Genomic DNA, 14,519 nt, shown 5'->3' with positions numbered 1-14,519 from the left:
TTAATTTCCTAGAGGAATATGTCATGCAATCAACTAGGGAGGATTTTAGATCTTATTTTGTGAAATGGAACAGATTTAATTGGTAATCTCAGAGTAAGAGCTGAAAACGTGTTGCTGGAAAAGCACAGCAGGTCAGGCAGCATCCAAGGAATCTCAAGAGTAAGGAATCCTCTGGGAAAGAGTAATCATTTAATTCAAGAATGATATACATATGCGTGAAACTGGAGTATTAAAATCAAAAAGAAACAATTACATATGAGGAAAGTTGACCAGGCAAGTTGGGAAATTAAACTGAGAGGTATGACAATCTTAATAAATATACATCCCAATGACCAATCAAAAACAGTTTAAAGTAATATAATTCACTTGTGACTAATTGAAAAGGTTACTGATATTAATTGATTAAAGGTAGCGTATACTATTTTGAGAAGACTCGTAAACCTGAGGCTTAGGAGAGTATTTTCTCCATTTGCTATCTGAAAGAGTAGTAATGAACAAATAAAACAAAAACATAGTAAAAGCTTTTACAAATACGTATAAAGGAAACAAGTAGCGCAAGTCCTTTACAGGCAAAACATTGCTTATTCTCAATCAGCAAAGATTTTAAATAAATGTTTACACCTGCCTTCATAGTGGTAGACAAAAATTGTGAGGAAGCAAGTATCTAGAGAGAACAACAATGCATGTTACTAAAAAAAACACTGAAGGGATTAAAGACACCATAACCAATATTCTTCTGGGGTTAGTGAGTTACGTACTAGGATTCTAAGATAGGTGGAATGATGGTAGGTAGATGCACTGGTTGAGATCTTCTAATAAAATTATTGCAGTGTGCTCTAAACATGCCAATGTAACATGTTATTCAAGAAAGGAAGGAGTGAAAAAGCAATATTATCACAGGCTTGTTAGGCTGACATAATAATAGATTTCAGCATTTTCCTTATACTTAAGGATGTGCTAACAGGTCACATAGAAAATCATGATCTATGACATAATTCCCAAATCATATTAGGATAGACAAGGCAGTCATTAGGCTGCTAAATGACGACAACCATCCATTAACTTTTTGAATGGTTAAGCAGGTTCAATAGCTCAAATAGCTGAAACCCAACTTGATTAGGCAGAGCCAACGTGGTTTTACGAAAAGGAGTTGTGTTTGACAGGTTTATGATACAGTGGCTACAGATTTGATATTTCATGAAGTTCAATAAATCCACATGAACAGTTATTGAAGTCACTGGATTTGAAACATTAACGGTGTTTTCACTCGAGACCTGCAGACTTTCTCCAGCAATTTCCGTTTTTGTTTCAGATGTCCAACACCCCAGGATTACAAAAGGACTGGAATGGATGATGCACTAAGGCTACATTCAGCCAGTAATTTATAACTGATGAAAGGCTATTCCAATGATGTGGCAGGGTCTGAAGAAGTTTCAAGGCAGTAGAAAACAGGACAGATGAACATGGATTTGGGATGCACCATTTAAAGACTTTGAAGGAAACAGTTAGGAATGAGACTTTTGTCTTTCTACTTTTTAAAAACTATCAACACACAGGTAGCTTTACCAGTCCTAATGGAAGATTCAAGTCTTCAGGTTTGGCCTGTTCACCCGTACCAAGGATAAGCCATATGAAACCAATCAGAAATGGATTTACTAGCTGCAGGCTAATTACCTAAAAAATGGCTCATCATTTCCATTTCCCTGACAAACTAAAAATCTGCTTAACTTATCCTTAAAAGTATTCATCGATGGGAACTTTCACAATGCTGTGAAATAAAGGATTCCACAAAGATTCACAACCTTTAAGAATAATTTAATCATCAAAATCCTACATGAGCACTCTCTTGTCTTGTGATCACGCTCACTAAGTTCCTCAACCTGCCAAAACAAACACAATGTCTGGAAGTTTGAAGAATGTTGATGTTGAGCTGAGACATGCAGAACAGCAAGATTTCTTCTTTAATCCCCAGTCTTGATCAGAATTACGTTGGTGAGAATCAAAACAAAGACTGCTGGACTCAGATTTCTATGAATGATTTCCAGTGGAAGTACCCTTTGCAATACATTCAAGTCTGCTGCAAGACAAGTCCAATGCAATAAAACCTCATGTAAAGATATTCATACAGTTCCTACTATTTACCTCTAAAGCTTAATTTTATATGAATTGATGAGACATAGAAATCAGTGAACTGTATTCAGGTTTATTTTACAGATACAATTAGGTAATTAGCGTTTTCCACCAACACGTGGTGCCTGAGACTTCACTGGCTTAGCAAACTTCTGTTTGGGTGCTGTCTTTTGAGTAGCCTAGAAATATAAAAACAGTGAAAATTATGCAATGTTAAAATCTACACCATTTACAAAATTATAAAAAACTTTGCAGCACAGACACTGGTCATTTGGCTGCAAATAATCTATCCTGAATCTATCCTGCATGCAAGCCACTTCTTCTATCCTTCATCTAACTGAATTCTTTATCCTCTCTCCATGTAGCCCTTCTTTAAATGAATCCAGGCTGTTTTACTTCAACCACTACTTACGGCAGTTACACATTCTAGCCACTATTAGAAAAGCATTTCCAGATTCTCCTATTTGAAATGTTAGTGATTTTCGCTTTAACCCTGGTCTCTCACTAAGTGAGAAGTTTGTCTACTTATTGAAACCTTTAATAATGTCAAGTATACTTAGCCTTCTCCTTCTCACAGACAAAAATGTTCTTTCCAGATGGGGATAAATTCCAAGCCGCGTTTAATTGTTGTAAATTTTCTCTGCACCTTAACCAGTGCTTTTACATTTTTTGTTTACAATATAGAGACCAAAAGCATTTATGGTACACCATGTTTGATTTAAGTAGCATTTACAAGCTTAACCTAGCCTTTTCTGCTTTTCAATTTTACTCATTTAGAAACAAGCTTAAGTGCTCTTTTATGATTTCACTTGGTTGCATCATAAGAATTTAAGATACAGGAGGAATATGCCATCTGACCCTCTGTGCCTGCTCTGTCATTCAATAAGATTATGGTTAATCTTTTCACGGACTCAGCTCAACCTAACCTCCAGTTCACCATAACCCCAATTCTTTGGCTGTTCAAAAAAACAAAAAGGATCTTTTCCTTAAAAACATTCAAGGAAGCGGTCTCAACTGCTTCACTGTGCAGGGAATTCCAGATCCACAACCCTTTGGGTGAACATGTTCTTTCTCAAGTCACTTCTAAATCTACACTACTGAGGTTATGCCTCCTGGATATCTGGTCAGCAGGACAAGTTGGATCAAAGGGTCCCTTTCCCTGCTGTAAACCTTTAGACTCTAAAATGCTTTGTATGTACATTGAAGTTAGTTTTCTAAAGTATATGCATGCTTTTATATACATACACATTTCTATATTTTGCCCTAATTGTATTAACACATTTTGGAATCAACTGAAAACTCTGCAATTGTACTTCTGATTCCAGAAGTGAAATTCAGTTAAACCTGGAAGAAGCAATCCTCACCTAACATTACATCTCAACAATTAACAATACATAACCTCTGACCATTCGTTTTATTTCAGTTGTCAGTTTAACTTTCAAAAGCTAATGCAATGCATTTTCTGGGTGATGCACAATGTTGGCTGCTTTGTCATGGATAGTATTGAGCAAGTGTCATTTCAATGCAACTTTGTATATAGCAATAACGTTTTATTACAAAGCTTAATCTACTCAGCAATAATGAGTTGATAGCTTTTTGAAAATTTAAATACAGCGACAACTGCACTACTCCCATTTACCTATTACTTCTGTCACTTTCCTCTCAGTGGCATTAAGTCAACATGTTTAATTTCCAGGATTTGTAATCCATATATAAAAAGGACACCAAACATTTTGACAATTGTCACAATGCTCACAGTTTGAATGAATGGGAGGATAAAAAATTTCAACCTTAAAATGTTTACAATTTTTATTTGTGGGTCTGGGTTGGATACTCGAGGATTAGTGCAGACGTAATGGCCAAATGGCCTATTCTGCACTGTAGGGATTCTACTTAGACTTTCATAATAAACATAACAGTTGTTTATAAATGTAACTGCAGTATTAGCAGATATGAATGCCACCACCTAATCACTAATTGCTCTAAATTTAAAATTGGTGGATATGATCGTTCATACTGGAAAAAGGCCAAGACATCAGAGTCAACTTAATCTAATATTTTACGGGCATCACAATGTAGAAAATCCATATTTATTGCCACTTGGTTGAATATCTTTGAAATATAATGAACTTCCAAGAACCAAAGCACTTATTTAAAGAGTTGCATCTGTTTCATTACCTTAGCTGTAGCTGCACTGACTTTCTTTGTTGCAGCTTTGGCCTTCTTAGCCTCTTTGGCAGCCCTGTGGATTAAAAAAAAAAGGTTAGTAACTTTGCCCCTGCTATTAGCATGGAAAGAATTCAGGGTCCCACACAAAACAAATATAATTAAAAACAACAGTATGTTGTAATACTATGGCAAACCAACTGGATATAAATTAAGAAAAATACACGAATATAAGCTGTAAAAATCTCAAAGTATTGTACTATAGTGCATGTAACCAGTAACTTACAACAGAAAACTTTAATACAAAAACCAAAAAAAAAGAACCATTCTGCTGAAAGGCACTGAACAGAAACATTAACTTTGTTTCTGGTCACAGAAGCTGCCTGGCCTGAGGGTTTTTCCAACATTTCATTCACATTCCAGAGTTACAGCATCTACAGTATTTTATAACAGAACAACTTTATTTTTCAACCATACTCAATTCCCACCTGATTGCCTGTTCACGTTGAGCCTTGCGAACCTCAGGTTTCTGATTCCTCTTAGCCATAATCTCAGCAAGAGAGGCACCAGTAATAGCTCGTTGGAACTTCACGGCACGACGGGAGCGCTTTTTCTGAATTTCTTCCTGGTAATAAAAGAGTGACGACTTTTTTGAAAAAAGGTTTGTGCTTCTTATTTCATGATTTCAAATTGCTAAACAACCAAATTTTGTTTTAAGTTACTATAATTGTGCATTTCTGAGACCACAACATTTTAGTCAAGGTATTAGATAATCATATTCCAGGCCCTAAAATGCCATCGTTTAAGGATTATTCCAAGCACCCACCTAAAACAATTGTGAGATGCACATGCAGAAGAATAAAAACTACATGAAAGAAGTACTATTTGAGGAAATAATTTGATGGGTGAATGCTGCTTTAAAAAAAACCATGGCAAGAAGTCAGTTCAAAAGTATGTTACATAAGGCTGCTGATTCTCTTATTCTTGGGAAAATATCAGCAAGGCAATAGCAGATGTGGGAAATTCTAACCGCTTTGGATTACATTTGTTAATTTGATTTTGTCAGCGTCTCTTTTTTTGGAAATGTTTTAAGAAATGGCAAGATAGACAGAAGGAACTTGAGAGCCAAACGGAAGTAATTTCTAACATTTAGAAAGGACTTTACATATCAACCCACTTCAGAGATATTCACAAATTCTAATTTGGGAATGAAAATTATCAGGCTACGATGTTTTTATCATAACGTCTCACGCAAGACCAGAAAAAAAAACTTCTCTCCGCAATCAACGCACACCAAATACATGTAATTGATTTGAAATGCTTATCAGGAGACATTCATTATATATACACATTTATAGAGCATTATCAACTACTGGATTATAGAAATAATCATGCTAAGTCCTTACAAACTATGCCACAACCAAAAAAGCCATCAATATGAAACAGTTTCAATTATTATCCAAATACATCTGGAGAAAATACTGTTACAGAATAAATCTAAAAATTGTCAACATAATTAGGTGTTTTTTTTTTAAATGGCAAAAATGTTTGGAAATACATGTTCTGTCAGTTGAAGATTAAAAGCTGATGAATATATTCTAATTTCTAAGCTCTGACAAAAAATAACAAAACTCAATGACCCAAGTGCACTTCTGAGAACATCCTTTTTAAAAATTCATTCAAGGATGAAGGGATCATTGGCTAGACCAGCATTTATTGCCCATCCCTAATTGCCCAGAGGGCAGTTAAGAATCCACGATATTGCTGTGGGCCTGGAGTCACATGTAGGCCAGAACTGGTAAGGACAACAGTTTCCTTTCAAAAAGGACATTAGTGAACCAGATGGGCTTTTCCAATAACTGGAAATTTGGAATTCAAATTCCACCACCTGCCATGATGGGATTCAAACCCAGCATCCCAGAACATTACCTGGGTTTCTGGATTAACAGTCCAGCAACAATACCACTAGGTCTTCCTCCCCTCCTGTTGCTTTAAAGTAACAGTCCCACCCACCCAGCAGAATAATACCTATAACAAGTATAACACTGCTGATAAACCGACAACCCACTATTTTACATACACAAACTTCTCTCCTTGTTAATACAAAAATGTAGAATTCTCACTTACAGATTGCCCCTTTTTGTGCTTGCGCCTGTACAAGACAGTCCAGTTGATCTGTCGAGGGTTTCTCTTGGACAGGAATGCTGACTCGCATTTTGAATTCAGAAACTGGAAAACCTACAAAAAAAAGTACCACATTATATACCTCAAGGATCAGCAATAGTGCTATTAGCCTTTTCTAATAAGAGAAGTTCAAATAACTTGTAAATCTTAAAACGCATTGTGATGTAACACAAATTATTTGGGACAGTATACTAGAGCCTTAAATTAAAAAATTGTTAATCAATCTTTGTCCTTCAAATCCATAACTTTTGCCATGGTCAGTTTTACAAGTCCATGCAGTCCATTCTATGCAAGAGCCTGAAAATCACAATTACAGCTCATAACTTTCTTTCTCACCAGATACTGATACACAAGCAACAAACCTCTCCACCATTTCAATGAATAATAATGTCTGGCTATAGTAATTTGGGAATGGTGGACAGGGAATAGCAAAAATTTACAGTAACAAATAATCATTTTTGTTTGACAAAAATAAAATGTCAAAGGTGGTGGGGGGCGTGGCTGACCCAAGGGAAATTAGGGGCAGTATTACATCGAAGAAAGAGGCATATTAATTGGCCAGAATAAGCAACAGATCCAAGGATTTGCAGCAATGTAGATTTAAGCACAGGATGACAAAAGGATCAATTAGAAGTAGGAAAATAGTGTATGAAAGCAAGCTTGTGGGAACATAAACTCGTTATAGAAGCTTGACAAATGCGACAAGAAAAAGCTTACTTAAGACAGATGTCTTACAATCAGTAAAAAAGTCATAATGGGGAGCAAAGAGATGGTCAACCAGTTAAACACATCTTTTGATGCTGTCTTCACAGAGAAGATGAACAATGTGCAACAAACAGGGAACAGAGGGTGCAGTGAACTGAAGGAATTAAAGAAAATCAGTATTAGTAGGGAAATTATGTTGGGGATAGTTAGGGCATTAAAGGCTGATAAATCCCCAGATTCCTATAATCAACATCTCAATATTTAAGGAAGTGGCCCTGGAAATAGTGGATGCATTATAGTCGTCATCTTGGTGGTCATCTTCCAAGATCTGGAACAGTTCCCATCTATTGATGTAACAAGCATAATCACAATGTTTTAATAAAAAAGGCTAGAGAGAACATTGGGAATTACAGATCAGTTGACCTGGCATCAGCAGCAGGGAAAATGCTAGAGTGTATCATAAAAGATATAATAGCAGTATTTACTGGGAAGAGGATATTGAAGCTAGAGAACTTTGACAAATATTTGTGGAAGTTTCTTCACCTAAAAATTGAGAGCCTGCCAACTTCTCTGGCACAGAAAGCAGTTGAGGCCAAAACATTAATGTTTTCAAGACAATGTTAGATATAATTCTTATGGCTAAAGGGAATCAAAAGGTATGGGAAGAAAGTGGGAACAGACTACTGAGCTGGATGATCAGCTGTGATCATACTGAAAGAAGAAATATGGTTGAAAAGCCAAATGGTCTTCCTGGTTAATATTTTATGTTTCTATGCCTGGCATCACTGAAAATATTTCACTTTCGAGCCTGGATGCTGTGACCAATTGTCCACGCTAACAGCGCAGAACAGAGATGAAATGTCAGCTATTAGAGAACATGTTACATTCTCACGAGTCAGCAAGTTATGAATTGAAGTCCTACCTCAAAGACCTGAACACAGAAGTCAAGACCGATACTGTTTCACCTTTCAGATGAGATTCTATACTCCATGAACCTGACCATTCAAAACATTGCAAAGTCTCAAAACACCATTTGCCCATCATCTCTGCGCTTGATTGCCTGGTTAAACAACTCTAGTTGTAAAATGCTCACTTTTGTATTCAACTCCTTCCATACCTCTACAATTACTTCGAATACTACAAAAAAAAACCTTGTTACAATGGTAAAACTTTAAAATCCATTGTTAAGGATGAAATTTCTAAATTCTTGGAAGTGCAGGCTCAGATTAAAACAAGTCAGCATGGATTTGATAAAGGGAGGTTGTGCCTGACAAATCTATGAGAATTGTTTGAAGAGGTAACAGGTAGCTTAGTCCAGGGAAACCCAGTGGATGTTATCTATCTAGATTTCCAAAAGGCCTTTGATAAGTTGCCTCTCAGGAGGCTGCTGAGTAAGGCGAGGGCCCATAATGTTCGAGGTGAGCTACTGGCATGGATTGACGATCGGCTGTCTTGACAAAAGGCAGAGAGTTGGGATAAAAGGTTCTTTTTCAGAATGGCAGTCAGTGACAAGTGATGTCCCACAGGGTTCAGTGTTGGGGCCGCAGGTGTTCACTTTATATATTAATGATCTGGACGAAGAGACTAGGGGCATTCTGGCAAAGTTCGCCGATGATACGAAGTGGACAGGCAGATCGTACTGAGGAGGTGAGACTGCAGAAAGATTTATACAGTTTAGGAGAGTGGTCCAGGAAATGGCTGATGAAATCCAAAACGCAAGATCTTGCACTTTGGAAAAAAAAGAATATAGGCATGGACTATTTACTAAATGGTGAGAAAATTCATAAAGCCAAAGTACGAAGGGATCTGGGAGTGCTAGGGCAGGATTCTCTAAAGGTTAACTTGCAGGTTGAGTCTATGATTAAGAAAACAAATGTAATGCTTATTTCAAGAAGGTTGGAATATAAAAGTAACGATGTGCTTCTGAGACTTTATAAAGCTCTAGTTAGGCCCCATTTAGAATACGGTATCCAATTTTGGGTCCCACACCTCAGAAAGGACATACTGACACTGGAGTGCATCCACCAAAGATTCACACGGATGGTACCTGGAACACTAGGCCTCACATATGATTAACAGCTCAGGACCCTGCGATTGTATTCATTAGAGTTCAGAAAGTTGAGGTGAGATCTAGTAGAAATTTACAAGATAATGCATGGCTTAGGACACTGGGAAGTTGTTTTGGTTAGTTGGGGAGACCAAGACCCATTGGCACAGCCTTAGAATTAGAGGGAGTCAAATTAGAACAGAAATGAGATGAGATATTAGTTCAACTGGAGTGGTGGGCCTGCGGAATTTACTGCCACGGAGCGCTGTGGAGTCCGGAACGTGAAATGTCTTCAAGGCAGAGATTGACAAATTCTTGATCTCGCAAAGAATTAAGGGCTATGGGGAGAGTGCAGGTAAGTGGAGTTGAAATGCCCATCAGACATGATTAAATGGCGGCGTGGACTCGATGGGCTGAATGGCCTTACTTCCATTCCTAGGTCTTATAATAGAATTCTGATCAAGTACCTCAAATTTTCATTCAACTGCAGTGGCTGAACGTTCCTGAATTAATTCACAAAGCATCTCCAACCAATTTATTCACCTTTCTCCTTCAAAGACACTTCTTAATACCTACCTTTGCCTCAGCTTTCAGTATATGCCAAAGTGACATTTAACATAGCTATACTTTTTATGATGCATCTGGAAGGTGCTATAATACATTTAAAAGGTGCCACAAATATATGGTGTTCTTAGTCTATCAAACCAAGGCCCCACCATGGACACAAAATATCCTATGGCATTATTTTGAACATCTTGTATTCTGGGTCATAACTATATCTCAGCTAACACACAGAATCCAATCATTATCAAATTGTTTTGTGAAAGTTTGCTTTGTGAAAAATTGGTGTCAAAGTTCATGCATTACACCAGTGACTGTGGTTGCAGAATTGCCTGAAACATTTTGATGTAGTGAAAGAGTAAGTCTTCTACTCTAAAGTTAAATATCACACAACACCAGGTTATAGTGCAACAGGTTTAATTGGAAGCACTAGCTTTCACAACCACCTGAAGGAGTGGTGCTCCGAAAGTGAGTGCTTCCAATTAGACCTGTTGGACTATAACCTGGTGTTGTGTGATTTTTAACTTTATACACCCAGTCCAACACCAGCATCTCCAAATCATGTCTTCTAGTCTAGCATTTTCACTAAAATAAAACAAAGAAACACAGATACTGGAGGTCAGGAAAAAAAACAAAATCGCTTGAAATGCAACATTGCTGGCAACATCTATCAGAAGAAAGGAGAGTTAATACTTTAAGTCCAGCTTTGATCAAGTCACCAGACTTGAAATCTAAACTCTGGTTTTCTCCCCCCAGATAATGACAGACCGGTTGAGTTTCACTAGCAATTTCTGTTTTCACTCTAGCAGAGCTTTATACTACTATACTGGTTGTTAATTGGCAAGTTACAAGATCCTTTGCACGTAAGATAACTCCCACTATCAATACAAACAGAATCTCCATCCAACACAGCAAAGGTCTTAACAGAATAAGTCAGCAACATTTAACTATTCTTAGAAAGATATTTTCAGGCAACCATTTGTGACTAGGTTATTTGAGGATCTTATGTCCACTATTTGGCAAAAATAAAACATTAACATGACTAAATTAAGTTTTGCACCTTAATTTCATGAAGGTTTCAACCATCACCAGGGCATGACAGAACTAGTGTCAAAACACACCCAACATAACATTACCAAATCAGAGAACTTCATTTTTTAAAAAAAAGTATGAAGTGGTTTAAATAATTACCACATTCATTAATTTAGAAACTGAAAACTACTCCAAAACTTCACTTTAAGAAAGTCTGATGATTCACCACTGCATAAAATTGGATTACATCAGTACAAAAATAGGCTTAACCCGAAATGATTCAAAAATAAGGATTTAGGCCGAATGTTAATATTGAAAAGAAACAAGTGCCAAGGCTTGGCAAGATCGAGTTGTACAGATTCCTAACAAGACACCTACAAAGAGGATGCTGGCCTTGTTCATTCACATTTCGACAAAACGAATCGCAAGATACGCGATGTTATTGCACATGGGCAATAAGTTAACACACAGTACCCTACGCGATCAGTGCGAACCCACATACTGAAGACGGAGTTAGAGCAGCATTGCACTGCTTTAGAACTTTCCTTGGGCTTACCTTCCCATCAATCCTGGCATAGCGCTTCCCGTGACCCGGGTATATTTTATACCCACTAAAACTGCACAGTTCGACCCTGCGGAAACAAATAACCAATCACACGGTGGCTTTCATAAAGTAGCAACATATTTTAACCACGGATAGAATGACTTTTAGGGCAAAAACAGCGGATGGAAGCGGATTAAATTAACGATAACACTCACTTCATGTCGACAGTTAAAATGGCGCGAGGGAAAAGGAGGATTGTGGGTACGGTCTTTACGTTTCCGGCGGGGGAAGAAATATCGTAAAGCAAATCGCGGCTGGAAAATTAAAACGGATATGTTTGGAGGAAACAATTTAAACGAATTGATTGTTTTTCGAAAAAGAAAGGTGGCGTGTTATCGAGCCCTGACAGGAGCCAATCAGTGAGCGGAGCGGTTGCTTGGCGTTAAGCACGCGGGAAGTTGTTGTGTGATGGCGGCTGAGGATGCTGACATGATGCTTAAAACTGATAAAAGTAGGTGCTTGTTTGTGACTCCGAGCATCGTATTCGAACCGCCTGATTGCACTGACACCTTGCTGTTTCATGTCGTTGCTGTTATGTTTCCTTTGTTCCCCCTCACGCCACATTCCGCTGCTGGGTAAGGGGGGAGGTGGGAGGTACTGTCGCTGCTGCAGTCTGGATGGAGGTTGTTGTTGTGCAGTTCCCTGATCACTGTCAGGGAGGAGTGCCTTGTAGATACCATTCCCGCAAATGACTAGTGTACAGAATTCCTGCCCCAAAACGTTCTTACTTTTTATAATCCTCTTTTTTCCCCAGTGACGCGCGATTCTATTGTTTTTGTTTTGTTTCGTTTTATATTTATTGCCCAGTAATTTTAATTTGGATAGAACACGCAAAATAGAAACTTACTGTTTGGCCCAACTAACGGATACTGTTCTACTCCCCTGCAGCCTTTCCCCATCCATTCTCATCTAAATCTGTCAGAAGATCCCTCACACCTTTTTTAAAATTTATCTGGTTTTCATCTAGAACGAATGGTGGTCTGCATATAGATATGCATCGATCGTGGCCATTCGTTTCAGTCACCCTTGTGGAAGTGTCTTCCACATTCTCAGACATTCTGGATAAATATTTTTTTCTGCTAATTTGTCTGATTCTTGATTAGTCGTGCGTTTGACGCGGGCTGTATTTTTTTAAGATCCCTGCAAGTGGAAATGTGTGTTCACTTTGTCAAAACCTTTAATTGTAAAGACCTCTATTCGATCATCCCTCAGCCTCCTCTTTTCAGAAGTATAGCTCTCTATTTCTGGTAACAGCCTCCTAAACCATTTTGCATTATCTCTACTGCTTTGCTGTTATTTTTATAATGTACTAGATTTTCATGTCCTTCAGCTGTGATTTTATAAAATTTTTTGATAGATGGTTAGCGTAATGTTTTCTTTTAATTCTTTACAAAAAGCACTTTAATTACCTAGTTTTAATGACCATCCTAATCTTTTTCACTCTCTTTATTTCTACACCCAAATGATTTTACTCCTTTGCTCCATTTAGATTTGTATTTTACTTGGAAAATAAGAATCTATTTCCTTATTTTTATTTCTGAAATGTAATACCTCAACTGGAGTTTAGAAGAATGAGGAGATCTAGTTGAGATATGTAAGATGCTAAAGGAGATTGACACAGTATACATAAAAATGATGTTTCTTCATGTGTGGCAATCTAGAATGAGAGGTCATGGTTTTAGGATGAGGAGTAGCAGATTTAAAACAGATGAGGTGAAATTACTTCTCTCTACAGGTCATGAGTTTGAGGAGTTCAATACTCCAATGTGCAGGAGATGCTGGGACATGGAGTAAATTTTAAGGAGTACTTATACAGATTATTAGTTAGCAATAGGTTGAAGGGTTATGGGCAGTGGAGTTGAGGCTGAGATGAGACTAATATACTGACAGTGAGATTTACTAGAGCTGCTCGGGAGGATTTAAACTAGTAAGGTGGAGGTGGGATCTGGTGAGGAAAGAGATCAATCTGAGACTGGTACAGTTGAGAACAGAAGTGAGTCAAACAGTTAGGGCAGGCAGGGACAAGGTAGGACTAATAAAATAAACTGCATTTATTTCAATGCAAGGGGCCTAACAGGGAAGGCAGATGAACTCAGGGTATGGTTAGGAACAATGGACTGGGATATCATAGCAATTACAGAAACATGGCTCAGGGATGTTTCAGGATACAATTGCTACAGGAAGGATAGAAAGGGAGGAGGGGAAGTGGTGTTTTTGACAAGGGATAGCATTACAGCTGTATTAAGGGAGGATATTCCTGGAAATACATCCAGGGAAGTTATTTGGGTGGAACTGAGAAAGAAGAAAGGGATGATCACCATATTGGGATTGTATTATAGAACTCCTAATAATCAGAGGGAAATTGAGAAACTAATTTGTAAGGAGATCTCAGCTATCTGTAAGAATAATAGGGTGGTTATGGTAGGGGATTTTAACTTTCCAAACATTGACTGGGACTGTCATAGTGTTAAGGGTTTAGATGGAGAGGAATTTCTGAAGTGTGTACGAGACAATTTTCTGATTCAGTATGTGGATGTACCTACTAGAGAAGGTGCAAAACTTGACCTACTCTTGGGAAATAAGGCAGTGCAGGTGGCTGAGGTGTCAGTGGGCGAGCACTTTAGGGCCAGCGACCGTAATTCTGTTAGATTTAAAATAGTGATGGAAAAGGATAGACCAGATCTAAAAGTTGAAGTTCTAAACTGGAGAAAGGCCAATTTTGACGGTATTAGGCAAGAACTTTCAAAAGCTGATTGGGGGCCGATGTTCGCAGGTAAAGGGACAGCTGGAAAATGGGAAGCCTTCAGAAATGAGATAACAAGAATCCAGAGGAGAAAGTGAGGACTGCAGATGCTGGAGATCAGAGCTGAAAATGTGTTGCTGGAAAAGCGCAGCAGGTCAGGCAGCATCCAAGGAACAAGAGAATCGACGGTTCAGGCATAAGCCCTTCTTCAGGAATGAGGAAAGTGTGTCCAACAGGCTAAGATAAAAGGTAGGGAGGAAGGACTTGGGGGAGGGGCGTTGGAATTGCGATAGGTGAAGGGAGGTCAAGGTGAGGGTGATAGGCCAGAGTGGGGTGGGGGCGGAGAG

The 14,519-nt window shown here is 38.1% G+C and overlaps 2 protein-coding genes across 3 annotated transcripts in view; one reads left to right on the top strand and one right to left on the bottom strand.

Annotated features, from left to right (window-relative positions):
- Window positions 1-2,183: 2,183 nt before the first annotated feature.
- Window positions 2,184-11,670, bottom strand: rpl24 (ribosomal protein L24). The gene is made up of 6 exons (XM_043701111.1): window positions 11,585-11,670; window positions 11,382-11,457; window positions 6,424-6,534; window positions 4,785-4,921; window positions 4,309-4,372; window positions 2,184-2,309 (listed from the first exon to the last, which is right to left on the bottom strand). The coding sequence occupies exons 1-6, from the start codon at window positions 11,587-11,589 to the stop codon at window positions 2,229-2,231; spliced, it is 474 nt and encodes a 157-aa protein (XP_043557046.1). The 5' UTR covers window positions 11,590-11,670; the 3' UTR covers window positions 2,184-2,228.
- Window positions 11,671-11,763: 93 nt separating this feature from the next.
- The window catches only part of cep97 (centrosomal protein 97), a 54,475-nt gene continuing 51,719 nt past the window's right edge, over window positions 11,764-14,519 (top strand). For both annotated transcript variants that reach the window (XM_043701110.1, XM_043701109.1), the window contains exon 1: window positions 11,764-11,880. In XM_043701110.1, coding sequence (XP_043557045.1) covers window positions 11,838-11,880 — 43 coding nt within the window. In that variant the 5' untranslated portion in view covers window positions 11,764-11,837. The remainder of the gene's footprint in view (window positions 11,881-14,519) is intronic.

This window comes from Chiloscyllium plagiosum, chromosome 12, assembly GCF_004010195.1.
Source record: "Chiloscyllium plagiosum isolate BGI_BamShark_2017 chromosome 12, ASM401019v2, whole genome shotgun sequence".
Classification (NCBI taxonomy): Eukaryota; Metazoa; Chordata; class Chondrichthyes; order Orectolobiformes; family Hemiscylliidae; genus Chiloscyllium; species Chiloscyllium plagiosum.
Note: the sequence above shows the minus strand (reverse complement) of the source record. Positions and strands in the feature narration are given on the sequence as shown.

Bases quoted from the DNA above. Each gene is read 5' to 3' on its own strand.
- rpl24 (XM_043701111.1), bottom strand. The intron at 6,535-11,381 runs GTAAGCCCAAGG...TTTTTTTTGTAG, and splicing joins ATGCCAGGATTGATGGGAAG to GTTTTCCAGTTTCTGAATTC. The intron at 4,922-6,423 runs GTAAGTGAGAAT...TTTTATTACCAG, and splicing joins AGCACAAAAAGGGGCAATCT to GAAGAAATTCAGAAAAAGCG.